Source organism: Balaenoptera borealis (assembly GCF_965194805.1).
Source record: "Balaenoptera borealis genome assembly, chromosome: 4".
Taxonomy (NCBI): Eukaryota; Metazoa; Chordata; class Mammalia; order Artiodactyla; family Balaenopteridae; genus Balaenoptera; species Balaenoptera borealis.
The window spans coordinates 1,669,868-1,690,255 of NC_138861.1; the positions used below are offsets into that span (position 1 = coordinate 1,669,868).

General features: G+C 39.6%; 1 protein-coding gene across 5 annotated transcripts in view; it reads right to left on the bottom strand.

Annotated features, from left to right (window-relative positions):
• Nucleotides 1-20,388, bottom strand: part of PDGFC (platelet derived growth factor C) — a gene marked incomplete at its 5' end in the record, with an annotated part of 219,348 nt that overhangs the window by 74,161 nt on the left and 124,799 nt on the right. For all 5 annotated transcript variants that reach the window (XM_082391354.1, XM_082391353.1, XM_082391355.1 and 2 more), the window contains one exon: nt 16,555-16,750. In XM_082391354.1, coding sequence (XP_082247480.1) covers nt 16,555-16,750 — 196 coding nt within the window. The remainder of the gene's footprint in view (nt 1-16,554; nt 16,751-20,388) is intronic.

Below are 20,388 nucleotides of genomic sequence, written 5' to 3' on the forward strand. Positions count from 1 at the left end.
GAGCCACAACTACTGAGCCTGAGTGCCACAACAATTGAAGCCTGCACACTCTAGGGCCTGTGCTCCGTAACAAGAGAAGCCACCACAATGAGAAGCCCGCGCACCACAACGAAGAGTAGCCCCCACTTGCTGCAACTAGAGAAAGCCCGTGCGCAACAACGAAGACCCAATGCAGCCAAAATAAAATGAATAAATAAATTTATTAAAAAAAAAGAAATATGAAGGGATTTTGTTCCCATAGGAACAGAAAAGTTATATTATCCTATACTTTAATATTTTCACAGAACTTTTATAAAACATTACTTTATAAAGGCAAAACAAATGTTAGTGTGACCCTATGTGTGTGAATAGTCCAAGGAAACACAGATCTTTCAGTGGTGGAAGAGACTTGAACCTTCGTCTGGGACCCAATCCCCTTACTTTATTTTATTTAAAGAATATAATGATAAAACAGGCTCAGTATTTTAACCAAAACCATGTAGCTAATAGAAAAGGACAGAGCTGAATCTGAAACACGTCCGGCATTCCAAGCCATTGTTCTTCCATGTACACAACAGTACCCTCATCATAATTCTCTCATGTACATAAGTGGCCAGTTCATCCTACTAAAAAATCTAAGTCATTAGTATGGTACCTGGAGCAAAGTACAAATGGAATTTCTCCATTTCCCAAACTCGTCGCCCTAATACTGTGTGTACTGAAAAAGGCATTCAGAACTTCACCTGGATGCACGCAGAAGAATCTGCTCCCCTCACGGTCTCCTGCGGGATTTTAAAAAGAGGATAGGAACACACAGCTTTGTGCACCAGGAACCTGACTGTCTGTATGGCCAGAAATTAAAGAAGGCGCACATTACTGTGGGCAAGGGCACCTTTCTATATCTACATAAGAAGAAGCACCTCCCTAAGATTACTAACACTGCGCACGCTCTGAGCCAGAGTCCCCAGAGTCTACTCCCTGGGGCAGGACTCCCTGCCCACGGCCCTCCTCTAAGTGGGCATCTATGAACACACAGGTCTCCCCAGTTGTCCTTAAGCCAGGTGGCAGCTGATACAACATGCATCGTCGCCAATATTCGATTGCATCTCATCTGCAGGCAAGTCACAGCTACCACAAACCCTACCTCTAGAGGGTGAGGCTCCCTTGATTTCATTCAATGAAATGTTAAGGTGAGGTCCACTCCACAGCATTTTCCTTTAAATACTGTAATCCAGTAGAAGAACTTTCTCCTTGATTTTATGATATCCTCTATATACCAACAGAAAATCCCTTTTCCCCCGTTCTTTTTGTAAGTTTCAGTGAATGATTAAAGTTGGGTCTGCCTGCACGGAATCAGTCCACTGGGCTCACAGCGAGTCTGCCTCACCTGCATGGTGATAATATTCATACACATATACTATTCGTATCCTTATAATATTCATATTATAATACCCATATATTATTCATATCATTATGCTATTCATATACTATTCATATCATTATAATACCCATATACTATTCATATAATACCCATATACTATTCATATAATACCCATATACTATTCATATAATACCCATATACTATTCATATCATTATGCTATTCATATACTATTCATATCATTATAATACCCATATACTATTCATATCCTTATAACACCCATATACTATTCGTATCCTTATAATATTCATATACATATACTATTCGTATCCTTATAATATACATATACTATTCATACCCTTATATTCATATACATATACTATTCGTATCATTATAATATTCATATACTATTCATATCATTATACTATCCATATACATACACTATTACATACATACATACATATCATTATATACTTATCATTATATACGTATCATTATATTATTCATATACATATACTATTCACATCATTATACTATCCATATACATACACTATTCATATCATTATAATATTCATATACCTATACTGTTTGTATCATTATAATATTCATATACTATTCATATCATTATAATACCGATATACTATTCGTATCCTTATAATACCCATATACTATTCATATCCTTATAATATTCATATACATATACTATTCATATCCTTATATTCATATACATATACTATTCATATCCTTATATTCATATACATATACTATTCGTATCATTATAATATTCATATACATATACTATTCGTATCATTATACTATTCATACACATATACTATTCACATCATTATACTATCCACATACATACACTATTCATATCATTATAATATTCATACACTATTCATATCATTATAATACCCATATACTATTCGCATCATTATAATATTCATACACATACACTATTCACATCATTATACTATTCATAAACACACAGTATTCATATCATTATACTATTCATATACATACACTATGCATATCATAATATTCATATACCTATACTATTTGTATCATTATAAAATTCATATACATACAATATTCATATCATTCTGATATTCATATCCATATATTGGGTTGGCCAAAAAGTTCGTTCAGGTTTTTCAAAAACCCGAAAGAACTTTTTGGCCAACCCAATACTATTCATATCATCATAATGCTCACATCCATGTACTATTCATATCATGTTCATGGTCCAGGAGGTAATATTCACATCATTCCTTCTGCTGAAAACAGAGGTGTAAGCACAACCAACATGGCCAAGGAAGCTGGGAAGGGGGTCCTTAACTTCTACCTTCTACCTTCACATGTGAATTAGGTACAATGAAATCTTTTAAGCTTAACTTCAGAGGGTTTTGTGAAATACCTTAATTTAACCTCTGTTAACTGCATAGCAAAACAATAATCCTTTCATTCTGGCAAAAACCTTAGAGGGGAAATCAAATAATACTTAGAAATAATTCCATGAATGAATTAGAAATAAAACCTCAGTCAGCATCTCCCTGTCCTATGAAAGCCAAAGGAGGTGGCCTATTTAAAGACTGCTTCTTTAGAAAGTAGTCTGTACCCTAAAGAGAGCTGAGCACAGCCTAGCTCCCCAAGAGTCATGGCCAGGGGAATTGAGGAAAGTGTGCCATTTGAAAGCTCAAACAGCAAAAAGATACTAATACTTTAATACTGGAGATACAACTACAGAAAATATTGAATAAGCCGAGAAAAGAAAGGCCTGTGCAGTATATTTAAGACTTGCATATGTAGAAGTCTTTGATTCTTAATGATTGGTGCTGTATTGCTCTTGCTTGGTTTTTCTTTGGGGGTAAAATTATATAGATGGATAACTAGCTAGCTAGCTGGGAATACGGGCGTTTCGTTGGTCGCAGAAGTTATCCACGTGTAAGTCGCTGTGCCAGTTGGACAAACAGGAGGTGGCATCATCACCCCAAGGGAAGACATGGCAGGAACTGAAAGTAAAGGCTTGGCACAGAGAAGGGCACTGAGATATGCCCCGAATCCTCATGGAGTGCAAACAGTCAGAATCTTGCTGAATAACCGCAGGAAAGTAATAACTGGGCAATAAACGGGGAAGATGGGGGGAAGGAAAGCCAAGAAGAGAGGGAGGTGCTGGGGGTAAAAGGGGGGATACGACGGGGACAAAGGTACAGACAGGGCTGGAGACAGATAAGCACGGGGAGACCGGCACGGGTTCCGGGAGTTACGGGATTCATTCCTTCTCTGCTGGAATGTTGATTTTGAACATTTCAAAACATAAAATCAAAACATCTCATTAGCCAAGGGCACAGTCCCTTGATCTCAGACTTGGTCAGGTCCCTACCCTTCATTTTAAGCCCTCTTGGGAATGATTTTTTTTTTTAAAGTTACAAAAGTAATTGCTACAGAGGTCAAAGGATAACAAAACTATAAATTATGCCATCAAGCTCACTATACTCAAGTGCAGCTGGAAAGGGCTCTAGTAAAACCTTCACTCTAAATAGAATTTTATTCTGGCCAGAAGTGGAGGAGGGGAAAGCAATGAGTGTACGTTTGAAAGCTGCACGTAACTCCTTTTGGGTCTTGACACCAAGAGTGGAGACGGTTATTTCTGCACCATCGGCACTTCTTCCTCTTTCTGATGGAAAGGGAAAGTTTGGCTTTCAGGAACCATTTCTCCAGCAATACAAACCATCACTTAACTTCAGGATGGGCAAGGAACCCAAATCTTGCCAAGCATGGTAACGCCTGCTCCCAGCTCCCCCTATAGTAACTGGTCCAGGGATGGATACTTGGCTCAAAGCAGGCCAGTCAAAACTCTTCCAAGCAGACGTGTGGTTGCCAAGGGGGAGGGATGGATTGGGAGTTTGGGGTTAGCAGATGCGAACCATTATACATACAGGATGGATAAACAACAAGGTCCTGCTGTAGAGCACAGGGAACTACATTCAATACCCTGTGATAAACCATCATGGGAAAGAACATGAAAAGAATATATATATAACTGAGTCACTTTGCTGTACAGCAGAAACTAACACAACATTGTAAACCAACTATACTTCAATGAAGTTACAAAACAAAAAGAAACTCTTCCAAAAATGTTTGCAGGAAGAGTTCCTGTCTCCTTCGAAGATTGCAAGTGCTAAAATCTTGGCACCTGTCTGGTTTCCTCTGCGATTTTATGAAGACAAATTGAGAGTGAAGTCCACCACAAGGAAGCGAGTCTATGGAAGCAGAGAAGGAGACAGAGTTGGTGGCATCTTTCAAAACCTGGATGAAGCCCATCCCTGAAATGTTCAGGGACAGATCCAAACATGTCCTTTTTCAGTTGGTTACTTGAAGCTAAAAGGATCTTAAAGTTACTCTTTCTTGCATGAATCCCACTATCTTTCAATCGAAGCCATTACCTATTAGGGACATGTCTTCTGTCCTGGCACACCTGTAGCAGAATTGCAGTAGTATCCCCAGACTCTACGCAATACTGGTTTGTATTGCGGCTCTCCTCTGGGCCCACGGAGGCCTGGCTTAACCCGTGGAGAAGTGAGGAAGGCCATCTCTTCTCTATAACAGAGGGGCCATTTAACATTCTAAGCAATTCCCTGGTTTGTCTTTAATATAAATATTTCTATTGTCGGCAATGTTGAAATCGGTCGTTTTGTTCCTCCCCAAACTTATGCCCTGGGGCAAAGGGGAACGTAGCTTTGAAATACAAAGCATTGATCCCACTGTAGAGGTTCTTTCTTTTTTTAAAAAAAATTTATTGGAGTACAATTGATTTACAATGTTGTGTTAGTTTCAGATGTACAGCGAAGTGAATCAATTATAGATATACATACATCTACTCTTTTTTTAGATTCTCTTCCCATATAGGTTCTTGCGGAGTATTGAGTAGACTTCCCTGTGCTCACTAGTTATCTGTTTTATATATAGCAGTGTGTATCTGTCAATCCCAATCTCCCAGTTTATCCCTCCCCCCCTTCCCCGGCAACTATACGTCTGTTCTCTGTGTCTGAGTCTGTTTCTGTTTCGTAGATAAGGTCATCTGCACCATTTGTGTTCAATTCCGCACATAAGTGACATCATATGGTATCTGTCCTTCTTTGCGCTCACGTGCATGGGCACACCGCCCCTCAGCGGCCCCTCCACTCACACGGAGCTTTAACAAGGAAGGAGGAGAACGGAAGAGAGGCAGATCTGTTATTAGATCAGGCAGAAAATAATTGGCCAAGGGTAGGTCTGAGGAAATCTCTCATGGAAGAGTTTTGTGTCTGAAAATAACACAATTCCTTCAACTAAGTGCCTTTGAATTCTTCTCCAATCCATTTTGCATGGCTTCTGGAGGTATTTTCTTGGTAAACTATAGACTGGTCCATGTTCTCTTCTGCAAGAAGACCCTCAGCTTCCGAGAGCAGAAGAAGGGAGAGCAAATCGATCCCTGGGGGCTCACGGTTGGACCCTGCCCACCGGGACAGCCTCACCTTGACGGCATCACGCGCTCCAGGGGAAATCATCATTCACACATTCTCCCCCTCTAACCCACCTATCCTTTTATGTTAGCTGGCTCTTACTGAGTACCTGATAGGTGCTGGTCGGTACTGACGTCTCAACTATTCTTCGAGGCGGAACACGCATTGTGTCTCCATCCTTCTGAATCATCACTCATCACTTCCTAGTTGTGACAGGCGCTGGAGGAGACCCTACCTTTGCCCTCACGGCCTCCTCCTGTGCTCCCTCCCCTTCTGCCCTAAAACACCAGTGACCTGTGTCGGCAACCAGCCTGCATATGCCTGGCACAGACAGGCCCTTCAGGAAGGTCTCGGGGACGGATAATAAATGCCCCAAGCCCACCTGGGCCCCCTACCCCTTGCCAGTGGTTGAGGTGGACGCGAAGCAAGTTGCCATGCTGTCACCTGTCACACCAGGCACAAGTCCTCTGGTCTCACAGCAAGGCTCCCACAGGGCACCTTCAAGACGCACTGAGCTTTCTGTCTCACCTAAGCTTTTCTTGCCGTCCTGAACAGAACTGGAACGCTGAGTGAGAGGCCCACACCCAGCTACATGTTCTGAGCCGCAGTTCTGCAGACTCAGGCTGGGGCTTCACGGGATGCCTTTGGACATTCCACGGATAAAATTTAAGATCATTTATGCCAAATAGTGTCTAATGCCGCCTTATCCTTCCCTTCACTATTTTAAGGGGCTCACGAAAACATTTTGCTTGAAAAATCAATTCTTAGGATGAACTTATGGGTCTCCAAGGTCATTAGCAGCTCAATAATACTGTCTTTTTTTCAGTTGTATGGCAAAAGAACTAAGAAATATCTTTATTCCTTTCCACAAAATAACTTTTTCCTTAAAATTTAATCTCCTAGAGCTTGCACTGTCATTGTAAAATTGATATAAGAAATCTATCCTAGACTTGAAAGTTACATCTACTAGAGGGAAACACAGAAAATGAGTATTTGAGTTTCTGAGGTCTGTGTGGGAGGGTGCGTGGGAGGGTTAATTTGTGCCCCCCCATTTCTCCACAATAAATTAATAACAATTATTTATAGGCTGTTGCTGGTAAGATACGCAGTTATAGTCTGAATTAGAAAATGGTCAACAAAGCAATCTAAACACAATCAGTTACAGTCATAACTGTACTCTCTACTTACCGTCTTCTGGGACCTGTGGCCTTTCTATTTTAATTGTCTGTTTACTTGTCTGCTTCTGACCAGACTCTGAGTTACTCGAGGGCAGAGACCACTGCTCTTCACCACTGTCTCCCCGCACCCCCATGGGGCTCAGCAAGTGCCCACTGGACTTACAGTAAATACACGAGCAAAAACCAAGGCCACATTAATTCTACGATAAACAGCAGGAAGGGAGGACCATGTCCAAAAGATTTTCTTCATTTGGAAGAAAAACTTAACAGTTTTGATCATCTTCAATTCCAAGTATTAAAAAATGTGTTGCTTTCGCCTAGCAGATTTAGCATTTCTATCATTCAACGTTTTCCACGCAGGAACCGAGACAGCATGTCCTCCAAAAGAAACTCAGCTGTTTTGGTGAAAAAGAGGCACTATTTTATTTTTTTAAACTGAGGCAGAGTTGATTTACAATGTTGTGTTAATTTCCGCTGTACAGCAAAGTGATTCAGTTATACAGAAGCACTACTGAACAGTCCATTCTTTTCCACACACTGTCATTTATGGTCTTTCTCTTTGTAAAATATAATATATAATAAGTACATTTATTTATGTCAGAGAGGAGCAAACAAAAAAAAAATTAAGACTTTTCCACTAAAACGTGCCCTCTTAAGCACATCGTATGTCACACACGAGTCACACGTGCACAGAGAACACTGAAAAACAAGACATATTTCAGCCCTTTTTACACCAATGTGTGTACACACACAAACACACACACACACACAAACACACCCCATTCTTCCATTCCTGTCCCACACCAATACCCTCCACCACGTTGCCTGCACATCTTCTCAGGCCGGAAAAGCAACAAAACCAAACTTGCCTCTGACTTGTTTTGCTCTTTGTAATAATGTCAACCTCACAGCATAAAAACACAACTCCCTCTGTCTGTTTCTTTATAAAAGATAATTTGAGAAGCCAGCAAGGCCACGGGGGTAAAAGTCAAACATCTCACTCGAGTCTGCCCTCTTTTGAAGATGCCGCTAAAACAGTGAATCACATTTTCTAGACTCTTCCATGTTTCAGACTTGAGAAAATATTGACACTGGGGCAGCTTAAATTCCGAAGATGCATTTTATCGGGGACACATCTGTATTTAAGTTCTCCAGCCTTGTCATGGAAAAGAGTCCTTCTGGCCATTTTTAAAAATCAACTTTAAACTTGAACTTGAGAACACTAAGTCTTGTCAGGAGGAACTTGGTTTTGCTTGAAACAGTGTAGCTTCCAGCCACATGGTGGACAAAGTTAGGCAGAGAAACTCCTCTTGGTACGTTACAACAAAAATTGCTGAACAAATGAGTACAAGAAAACCTTTGTGTTTCATGCAATACTGAACCGTGAGGAAAATAAGAGAATTCTCTGGAGGATAGACAATAAAAGGAACCAATATTTCAGTGAGGTGATTATGCTCTGGGCCCTGCGGGCACCTGCGGAGCCTCCAGTGGGTGCGAGGGCGGGGTGGGGATGGGCAGTTAATGGGCCACAGGTGGTCCAGGAGCTGCGTGGGGCTGCATCCTAGCTCCATCCTTCCCTCTCAACCCTGCGGCCCACACATGTCACTCTGTAAAATGTACCCCTCGATGGGAGACTACAGGAATACGTCAGCAGTTAACCTGACGACTAACTTCTCAACAGCCGTAGACAGTGGACGGCGTCTTCACAGAATTGAGAGAAACATAAACACACAACTGAAAATCCTATATCCCGTCTGAACAACTTCCAAGAATGAAGGTGAACTAGAGAAATGTTCAAATAAATAAGACCTGAGTATTTACTATTCACAGGCTTTCACTTAAGAGACTTTTAAAGACTATACTGAAAGAAGTAAAATGATCCTACCCCCAAAATTCTGAAGTGCAAGAAGAAATCGTTAGCCTCGAAAGTAAGCCCGTAGGGATGGCTAAAGAAACATCGATCATACAAAACAATAACGACACATGTTTTACTTGTGAAGGTAAAGAATACAAAACTAAAATCCTCAGAAACTCACATATATGAGGAATGGGAGTAACTGTGGTGAGAACCAAGCCGGCTTGGGCGAGAAGGATGAAACCAGCCAGTTATGTGGTTATGGTAACAGAACATGACTACTTTACTGTCTTCGTTATTTTCCCAGGCTGACACCTTTACTGTTAATTACAGGAACTTCCTGCAAAGAACCATCAACTCCTTTAACAAAGCATCAGCAGTTTACTATCCAGCGCTGCGGAACCCACGCCTGAAAATCCCTGCCTTGCTTCCGCCAGTTCTAAACTATTATGTCCTAATTCTTGCCCAACCCTTAGTCCAGTCTCAGACCGAAGACTATTTTAAGTCTTTAAGTTCATTTTAAACCAAAGTTCAAACCCTCAACAAAGTCTGGTTTTGCCTTTCCTCCCCAGACGCTGCTCGAGCTGTCAAGGTGGTCGTCCCTGTCACCACGGTGAGCAAAAAACTCTGCTCTGTCTTCTCAGCTCAGTGAGCTGAGAGCTGGGATTCAGCATTCCAGGGCAGTTCAAAGGTTCTCAGGTAACTTTCTATTGGGGAAGGCGGGTAAACATGAACGAGCTTTCTATATGGAGACCCGTATGCATTTCTAAGGTAGCCATTTAAACACAGAACTTGATGTACACTTTCTAAATTAGTAGAAAAGAAAAATAGGATGAGAAGACAAACAATGAATGCAAAAAAGGAAAGGAAGAAATAGAAAAATGAGTAGAAATGCAATGCATGAAAGAAATAGTAGCAGGCTTCTCTGGTGGCGCAGTGGTTAAGAATCTGCCTGCCAATGCAGGGGACACGGGTTTGAACCCTGGTCCGGGAAGATCCCACATGCCGCGGAACAACAAAGCCCGTGCACCACAACTACTGAGCCTGTGTTCTACAGCCCGTGAGCCACAACTACTGAGCCTACGTGCCACAACTACTGAAGCCCCTGTGCCTAGAGCCCGTGCTCTGCAACAAGAGAAGCCACGGCAATGAGAAGCCCGCGCGCCACAGCGAAGAGTAGCCCCCGCTAGCCGCAACTAGAGAAAACCCACGTGCAGCAACAAAGACCCAATGCAGCTGAAAATAAATTAATTAATTAAAAAAAAAAGAAAAATGAAATAGTTGCACTGAATCTAAAAAAGGCATAATCAGAACCAATGTGCTAAATTAAGTTCCTAAGTGTAACATGAAGATTTTTAACTGAATTTTTCTTTTTAATGTTACTCATGTTCCTCTCACAAGGGACAACAAACACACACACACACACACACACACACACACACACACACACACACACACACCCCTAAGGACACAGGAAAGCTCAAAGTAAAAAATGGAAAGAATGCCAGGCAAATAACCAGCCCAATTACCTGGCGCAGCTATATCAATATTAGGCACAATATACTTTGAAGTCAAAACAAAACATTAATGAAGATTAAACAAGATCAGGTCTCTGAGCCTGCCTGCACCAACGGGCTCAATTTAAAAACATATAAACACAAAAGTGGACAGTCCTACAAGGTGAAACTGTGGACAGTCCTACAAGGTGAAACTGTGGACAGTCCTACACGGTGAAACTCATAAATACATGTATTCTCTATTAGGAGTATTTGACACCTATCTCTCAGGAATTGTTACACCAGGAAGAAAACAAAATCAGGGAAGACCCAAATGCTGTGACCAGCACAGCTACAAAACTTGCCATGATGTTCATACGTGCAGTGCCGCACCCGTAACGGAACGAGAGCACATTTGGAAACTTGAAAAACTTGAAGCAAGTGACGCCAAGTATTAAATCTTGAACAATCACAGACAAACGGGCCATATTCTTTATCCAAAATACAATTAATTTAGAAATCTATAACAAAAAATGCATTTAACGTAGAAAATGAACAATATGCTTCTATATGACCCATGTGGCTTAAAAGAAGAAAACAATCGATGTTATAAAAATCCTCAAATGGACAAAAATAAAAATACCACATTATCAAAATTGGCAAGATGCATTGAACACTGGATTGAGAAAGCAAATTCGTGTCGTGGAAATGTAATAAGTGAGCAGGGGACTTCCCTTGTGGTGCAGTGGTTAAGAATCCACCGGCCGATGCAGGGGACACGGGTTCGAGCCCTGGTCCGGGAAGATCCCACATGCCACGGAGCAACTAAGCCCGTTCGCCACAACTGCTGAGCCTGTGCACTAGAGCCCATGCACCACAACTACTGAGCCCACATGCCACAACTACTGAGCCCACGTGCCACAACTGCTGAGCCTGTGCTCTAGAGCCCGTGGGCCACAGCTGCTGGGCCTGCGGCGGGAGAGGCCACTGCGGTGAGGGGCCCTCGCGCTGAGGTGGGGAGTGGCCCCCCGCTCACTGCGGCTGGGGAGCACCTACGTGCAGCGGCGAAGGCCCAATGCAGCCATAAGTAAATAAATAAATAAATAAATTTTATTAATAAATAAATAAATAAATTGACCTTCAAATAAATAAAAAAACGAGCAGCATGAGCGGTCTGAGGTGCCCATGGCCTGGAGAACGTTCTGGCCAGAACCTTTCAGCAGGACTTAATTATGAAGACACACTCAGAAATGAAATTGAGAGACATTCCTCAGAACAAACGGGCTGGATAGTTCACAAATATCAGTGTCATGAAAGTGAAGAAAAGGCAAGAAAAGAGTTACAATAACCAACTTCAATCAATGATTGATTCCCGAATTAAAACATAATATGAAAAAAAGCAAATAATGAAGTGATAACATATTGGGATCATGAGAAACATTGGAAAATCAACTATATATCAGGTAACAGTTTCATGTTAATGTTACATTTCTTGCAGGTGATACTGGTTTTCAAAACACAAAGGAAATATCCTAGTTCTTAGGTGATACATGGTGAGGTATAAAGTGTCATTATGTCTGTAACTTATTTTTAAAAGCCAAATTATATAAATAAAATAATGTCTCCCAAAGGGGAAAAAGGCCTCTTAGAAAAGTAAGAAAAAACAAAACAAAAACAAAGTACTTCAAATAATATAAGAAAATCTTCATCATCATCATATTCAATGTCGATGTGTTAACAGCAAACCTTTTACTTCCAGTGGCCAAAGATGAAACGATTTCAACAACAAAGTAAATAACAATAGCACTGCGTTATAACACAGGGCATAAAATAAATCTCTGTGAGTCTATACTGATACAAATGATTGAAGAAATAAAGGAAGGAAGGAACGAAGGAAGGAGGGAAGGAAGAAAGGAAGGAAGGAAAGAAGGAAGGAGGGAAGGGAGGGAGGAAGGAAGGAAGGAAGGAGGGAAGGAGGGAAGGAAGGAAGGAAGGAAGGGAGGAAGGAGGGAAGGAAGGAGGGAAGGAACGAAGGAAGGAGGGAAGGAGGGAAGGAAGGAAGGGAGGAAGGAGGGAAGGAAGGAGGGAAGGAACGAAGGAAGGAGGGAAGGAGGGAAGGGAGGGAGGAGGGAAGGAGGGAAGGAAGGAAGGAAGTAAGGAAGGAAGGGAGGAAGGAGGGAAGGAACAAAGGAAGGAGGGAAGGAATGAAGGAAGGAGGGAAGGAGGGAAGGAGGGAAGGAAGGAAGGAAGGAGGGAAGGAGGGTAGAAAAGGAAACGGCACAAATTTTCTTTACTGAAGAATTCCCAATAGTATATGTATATATTCCCCCCTCTAGGAGGTGTAACTTAATCACTGTCTCCTAGAACGTGGACTGAACTTAGTCACATCCCTCCAAATAATAGCATATGGAAGGGAAATGTACACCCTCACCCGAGGAGAAGCCCACCTGACCTGAGTGATTATTGCTAACACCATCAGTGATGAGTGCGGTTGGTAGTACGTACCCTCTGCCGCCATATGAGGGGAAGAGCAGCTTACCTATTTGGAACCCTGCCCTCAAACCAATAACCTCAGTGTAATCACGAGGACACATCTGAAGAACCTAAACTGAGGCCTCTTCTACAAATTGCCTGACCACTTCTCTTCAAAACTGTCAAGGCCATGAAAGACCAAAAAGAGAAACTCACAGATCAGAGGAGACTAAGGAGGCTTGAGGGCTAAATGCAAGGCTCATCCTGGACAGGATCCTGAACCAGAAAAAGCACACGGAGTGACCGCACTGCTGGCATCTGAGTGAAGCGTGTAGTTCAGTGAGTGGCATTGTATGAATGCTGGTGTCTTAGTTACACAAATATGTGGTGGTGACAGAAGACGTAACACGGGAGGAACCTGGGAATATGGAAACTGTACCATCTTGGCAACATTCTGTAAACCTAAAGTTATTCCAGAGTTTAAACTTTATTTTTTTTTAAGGAAGCAAACTCTAAAATCAGGAAGTCAGAGACACCACCTCATGCAATCAACAACTTAATAAGAAATAGAAAAGACTAAAAAGAACTGACTGGAAGAAAGAAATCTTTTTCATGAACCATATCTTTTTTTGCACAAATCCAAAATAATTGCCAGAACCATTATTAAAATAAAGAGCTTAGTGAGTTTGCTAGATATAAGATCGATACTAAAAAGTTGATTGCCTTTCTATATACCAGCAACATACAATTAGAAATGTAATTTTCAAAAAGGGATTTTAGTAAGAGACCATAGAAAGAAATCTAAATAATGATGCATCACATCTTTATAAAGAATAGTTTAAAACTGTACAGACAATAAAGAAGACCCAAATAATCGGAGAAGCATAAAGTTCTCAAGGACAGGAAGGTCATTACAATAAGGATGGCAATTCTTTCCAGAATGATCTATACATGCAATGCTATTTCAATAAAAATCACAACAGGAGTTTTCAAGGAACTTGGTAACCTATTTGTAAAAACATATATTGAAAAGTAAAATGGTGAGAATGCTTGAAAAGGAGAGGAACACGAGGTGACTTCCCCACCACACAGCTTCTGTAACGCTACAGTAATTGAGACAGGGGCAGTTTGGTACACAGTGGGGCACAGTAAACCCAAGGAACAGAACAGAGAACCGAGAAACAGGCCAGATCAGATACAAAAATCTGACCTGTAAGTTAGCTGGCTTTGCACATCATTGGAAGAAAGTGTGACTATTCAATAAATGACATCAGGACTCCATGGGATACCCTAGTGAAAAACCTCACATCGATAAGATAAATTACAGATGAATCGAGGACTTAAATGTGGAAACCAAAGTTTAAATAGCCAAAGATCCCAGTAAAAACTGGGCAAAAGACATGAGCAGGCATTTCACAGCAAAGGATATCTGAGTAGCCAATAACAATATGAAAATTTTCAAGCTCACTGGTAATAAGAAGAAACAAATAGGAATTAACATTAAGGTACAATTCTACACTTACCCTAACACCCAGAATTAAAAGAATGCCAAATCAAAAGGTTGGGGAGAATGCAGAAAAACAAAATTTTGTATATTGTTGGTGGAACTGTAAATTGGTCACTTTTAAGAATAATTTAACTCTACCTCGTGAAGTTGAAAATATTAATTTCTTAAGACAGCAATACCAATCTTAGCTATAGATTCGAAGAAAGTTTTCTTGCACTTTTGGACAAGGAGAGCTGGAAATACGCCAGACATTCATCAAAGCGGAAAAGATAAGAAAGGTTGCCTATTTATACAAGGGAGTTCGGTCCGTCACAGAAAGCAAAGGATCCAAGCTCTTTGCACCCACGTGAACTCGAAAAACATCGCACTGCATCAAGTCACAGGAGTAAGCACGTTGTATTATCCCACTGATATATACTTCAAAAGAGGCAAAACATAATTTTTACAGGCTAGTTCACAGGGAGATGTGTACATGTGGTAAAATTACAGAGAAAATCGGGAGGTCGAGGAAAAAGAGAATAACTTAAGACAATGATTATATGTGCAGGAATAATAGGAAGGTAAATCAAGGAAGCACAAAAAGAAGGGATTTCAGAACTACTGGAAGAGTCACTTTCCTCGAGTCTCATGGTGAGTGAAGTTGAGCCACAGGCGACGCTAGCCATTCTGGACGATAGTTTATCTTCTGTGATCTAACTGTTCACATGCATCACACACACGCGTGCACACACGCACGCGTGCACACACGCACGCACACAGGACGCTGCCTGTCCCGTCACACGTCCAGCCAGGCGTGCAGGTGTCACGTGGCCCTCCTGGCACTGACCTGTGGGAACAGAACTCCTGTCACAGCCACTGCTGTCACCGGTCCTTTGTCTCGGACCCGGGAGCCCCCTGTCCGCAATCAGCGTCCACGAAACTGTGATAGGTTAAGCTGCTACTTTGCAAGGAGGGCCAAACCTTAAACCCTCTGCAGTTTTTACAACATTATGTAATCGTCCATATGAAAAGAAGGCAAGAGGTGTAGAACAGCGTGCTGAAAAACCATCTCTCTACGAGGGTTAGAAAAATGGATTTTAGTATGTGTTGAGTTATAAAACATGAATGAGATCTAGGGCAGCTACTTTACTTCTCTGGCTTGTTTGCTTATCTATAAAATGAAGGGTTGAGTAACACCATCTCCAAAAATAGCTAGAATAACTTATCCTTCTCAAAGCCTAAAATTAGAGATGTAAGGGAAAAAATAACCTGAAACGCATAGCCACAGAAAGAAGAACTTGAAAAAAAAAATGTAACTATATATAAATGTTAAAGATACAAACTGTGATGACAGCAAGTATAAAGTTTATCTTATCTGTATTGAAATATTTATCTGTAATATACCATAAAGAGAAAATTCTCTTTTAACTTGTATATCAAAGGGAAAATAAAGAACCCCACAAAGAAGCTCAAGTAAAATATTTTCATGATATACAAATGCCACTGAAGTGAAAAATCTTCCATGAGACCACCCAACCTTGACAAGAATATTCACATAGGATTTAAAGAGTAATATTTGTATGACATACGGTAGGTGGTCTTTTGCGTGGGTGAAATACTCCAGCTGACTTTGGTTCATGAAAGCTTCCAGGAGAATTATGATAAATTTCTACCTGGCCAAGTATAATGTTAGCCTAAATGTCTAATTCTGCCTTCAGAGCTGTACTTCTTCCTTGTAATGAAATATTCAAACCTCTTAGTTCTGGGTGTATGTATGTATGTATCTATTTGTGTACCTATGGATACTGGACACTATGCATAATATGTATACATGGACACTTCTCTTTCTTTTTATAGCTTACTATTTATCTTATTGATTTGGCTCTAAGGAAGCTCAAATGTAAAAGTTTTGGCACTAGTGGTAACTCTGGCACAACCTACATTCCTTTACTTGGCTTTTTATTCTCTATTCCTTATTTTATAAATTGTTTTACTCTATATGTAATTTTTTTTACCATATATTACCTCAAATTACTTTCAGATGTAGATAGAAGCAGAGCTTAAATAAGGTTGTACATTTCTTGGATCATCAGAAAAACATAAGAGAACAAAAGATGCCATTTTAAATCACAGCCTCAAAATGAAGCAACTTGAAAGACTGTAACAGTTGTTACACTGCTGGAATTTCAAGTATGATCACTTACTTGCATATGTCATCTTCTGGGTCTTCAAGCCCAAATCTCTCATCAAATGTGAGCTGTATCCATACATTTTCCTCTACTGCTACTAATCTCCATACCAAGACCATATTTCTTGGATAAGTATGAGGAAACCGTGGGCTGTGAATACTTCCATTACTAGACACAGTAATAATTCTCTCATGCTGGGGATCTTGTACTCCTGAAAGTAAAAACATAAGCATAGACACACACTTAGAACGGACATTTCAAAAATTATAGGTTTCAAAATAACTTCTGAAAAAAGGTAACCAATACAAGCCCAAAGTTTCCCATGAACTGTAATTACTAAATGATTTCAACCCTTAAATGACCTCGAAAAAAGAAAAAAGAAATGAGGTCAAAGCAATGGTGTCAATTTCTTGTTGTAAGGGAACTAACAGCAGTCTATAAAGATATGAAATTATAAGAAATGTTGCAGGACTTCTCAGTGACTTTGAAAGGCTAACATGAATTTTAGAAGAGGAGAAGTATAAAATAGCTTCCAAGTTTATTAGGCATGGTAACCTTTTACACGGTGAAACGCCAAAATACATTGTTATTAATATCTTTTTCTTTTGCTTAGATTGTTGGGGGAGAGACGAAGGGACGGGCAAATTGAGACAATTTGTTGAGACAAAAGTGTTCTTTTTTTTATTGAAGCATAGTTGACTTACAGTGTTTCAGGGGTACAGCAACATGATTCACTTATATATTTTTTTTTCAGATTCTTTTCCATTATAGATCATCACAAGATATTGAATATAGTTTCCTGTTCTATACAGTAGGCCCCAGTTGTTTATCTATTTTACACACAGTAGCACAGAGACAAAAGTGTTCTTATATCCACCCAACTGAGAGTTCATAATGAGAGGAAACACATCATTGGTATTTGGAAAATGAGCAGCTGTTTACCTACACAAAGAAAATCTAAGAAGTAAGACAGTTACACTTTTTCAGGCCATGAAAATCCAATCCATTAAGTTTGCTAAATCCCAGTAAAAAACAAACAAACAAACAAAAACAAAACCTTTTAAAGACTCTTTTATTCAATTTCTGAAACAATGTAAAAGTCCTAAACTGCACCTTGAACACATGAAGTAACGCGCATGGTACAACACCTGACACGTTTTTTTGTTCACCTTTGACAACTCATAACATCAGGACAACAATATTATCCTATACCAATACCTCATTAGTTTTCATGATTTAGAGATATGCTTCATAAGACTGAACTTTGTATTTGCAGTATTACACAGAGAGAAGACTATCATTACTTTATAAGCACCGTTTTTCCTTTATTTGCCCACTTCCCAACATCCAATCTCAATATATGCATAGTTACTTGCAGAAATATGAAAAAATTCTCATTTTATTGACTCCTTTTAGGTACATCCCATCAAACTGTGCAATACAGAGTTGTCTAAGGCCTATTAAATCATTGACATTTTATACTAAACTTCATTTTTCTTCTCTCTTTTTTTTTTCTTTCTATTATGGTTTTCTGCCTTTTCCTCTTCAATTCTTTCACTTCCATACCCTACTTCCCTTTTTTTAAATTGAAATATAATTGATTTACAGTATTGTGTTAGTTTCAGGTGTACAGCAAAGTGATTCAGTTATACATACATATGTATCCACTTTTTTCAGATTCTTTTCCATTACAGGTCATTACAAGACACTGAGTACAGTTCCCTGTGCTCTACAGTGGGTCCTTGTTGGTTCTCTGTTTTATAGGCAGTAGTGTGGATCTGTGAATCCTAATTCCTTTTTAACCAATGGACTCCTTAGTGCCAAGCTTGCCTGCTCAGTATTTCAACTCCACGTGTTCTCCCCATGATTTTACACCAATGACCTTGCTTCCCGCTCTGGAAGGCAGACTCTAAGGCGACCCCCAATGTCCGTCACGCGTCAGGAGCCCCTGCCTTGAGTGGGTGGAAGTTGTGACAAGGATGGGGTATTACCCCCATGGTCACAGTTAACTCTGAGTTAACCAGAAGTTACATTATAGGAAGAGCCTAACCTAATAGGGTGAGCCCTTAACAGAAGCCGGCCCTTCTTGATCTTAGAAATTCCAGGTGTGAAAGAGACTCAACGGGGGGAATTCTGTGTGGTGGCCTTGGAAAGGGAGCAGGTTGTGTGCCCAGGACGTGGGCGGCTGAGAGGTACCGAGAAAGAGGGGGCTTTATCCTGAAACCTCAAGAGACCTCGATGAATCGGAGGCAGACTCTTCACCAGCCTCCAGAAAGGAATCGAATCTCGCTGATAACCTTGATTTTAGTCTTGTAAAAACTTGGAGCAAAAGCCCAGTCTCCCAGGCCTGGACTTCTGAGCTCCAGAGCTGAGAGCAAACAGGGTGTTTAAAACTGCGGGTTTGTGGTGATTTCTTACCTAACAGTAGACAATTCATACACCTTCTGTTGTGCACAAAGCTATTTGATTTGCAAGTATGTCTTTTTGCCCTTAGTTCTTCAACGGCACTTAGAGTAATTGTAGCAACTTTTCATTTACTATTTATGTGACTCAAAATACATATTTCACACTGATAAAATGCAACTTAAGAATATGCTCTAAGAAACTTCTTGAATTCAAAAGACAATGTCAAGGGTTATTTATTAGTGAGAATATGATTAGGGTTAAAGAATACCTGTTTTATTGTTAAAACACCCCAGATAATTTTAACAAGTTGTAGTTATGGTTCTTAAAGCAGCTTTTTCATTCTCTTAAACTCAGCTGTTTCAACAGTGAGTCTGTTAAGTATGATTTTATATTGTCTAAGACAAGATAAAGACAAACATAATTTCCTTTGAATATATACAGTGCATATAACGGGGAATATCATCATATTAGTAAATATGCCTTAAGTGCCATAGGATGTTTAAATTAAATAATTATTATTTATAATTATAATTATAACCTGTGCAAAAGCATGTTCCCTCTTATTGGGGGCTAATGTTTGATATGGCCATTGGTTATATTAACATATATCAAATAATCAATACCTCTCCTGTGCACATAATTTAGCACCAGTATATCTCATAAGGACACAGAAGGATCTACCAAGTTAGATGAATTCTCCTCTATACTGACAATTTTTTAAAGAAAATGATTATAATCTACTATTAAAATTAAATTAATATACTGTCTGTTTTCAAAGATTTCTTTCAAAAATGAGATATTTCCCCACTATCTAAATTTTAATACAATAGCCTACATATTTCAGAGGTATTTTAGAGCAGTAGCTTATATCAAGAGTCCTTCTCATTTTGGCAGCTAATATTTTTTTTAATGAATTAATTTTTTCCAATCAAATTTATTAAAATTTATTATTTGCCCCATTCTGTTTCAAAAAAGAAAAAAAAAAAGAGTGCCTTATATCATCCACAGCACTGTTTACAAATATAACAGTGTTTACACTTTCATATGCGTAAACTACATGGCTACTAAAAGATCTGAATTCTATTTTTATATCTTCAGTCAAAAAAGCTCATGGCTAAAACGTATATACTTAGATTGTGTTTACATCTTTATTTTTTCCTTTATAGTTCACAATTCCATTAAACTATAATTAAGCATAATTTAAAGGCTGAAAATCTAGGCCTTATTTGTGGTAAAAGAATTGTAAATTTCCTTTTAAGTTAAATTATTTTAAGTTAAATTGCTGCTCCCCCAAAATCATCTCAGAACGCAGTGAGGTTTGCCACCAAATACATATGATTTGCACACGACTGTCAACGTTACATGTAAATCTCAAACAACTAGGCCTATAATCGAAAAGAAAAAAAAAAAAAGAAGCAACAAAGAGTAGTATCTACCAAAATA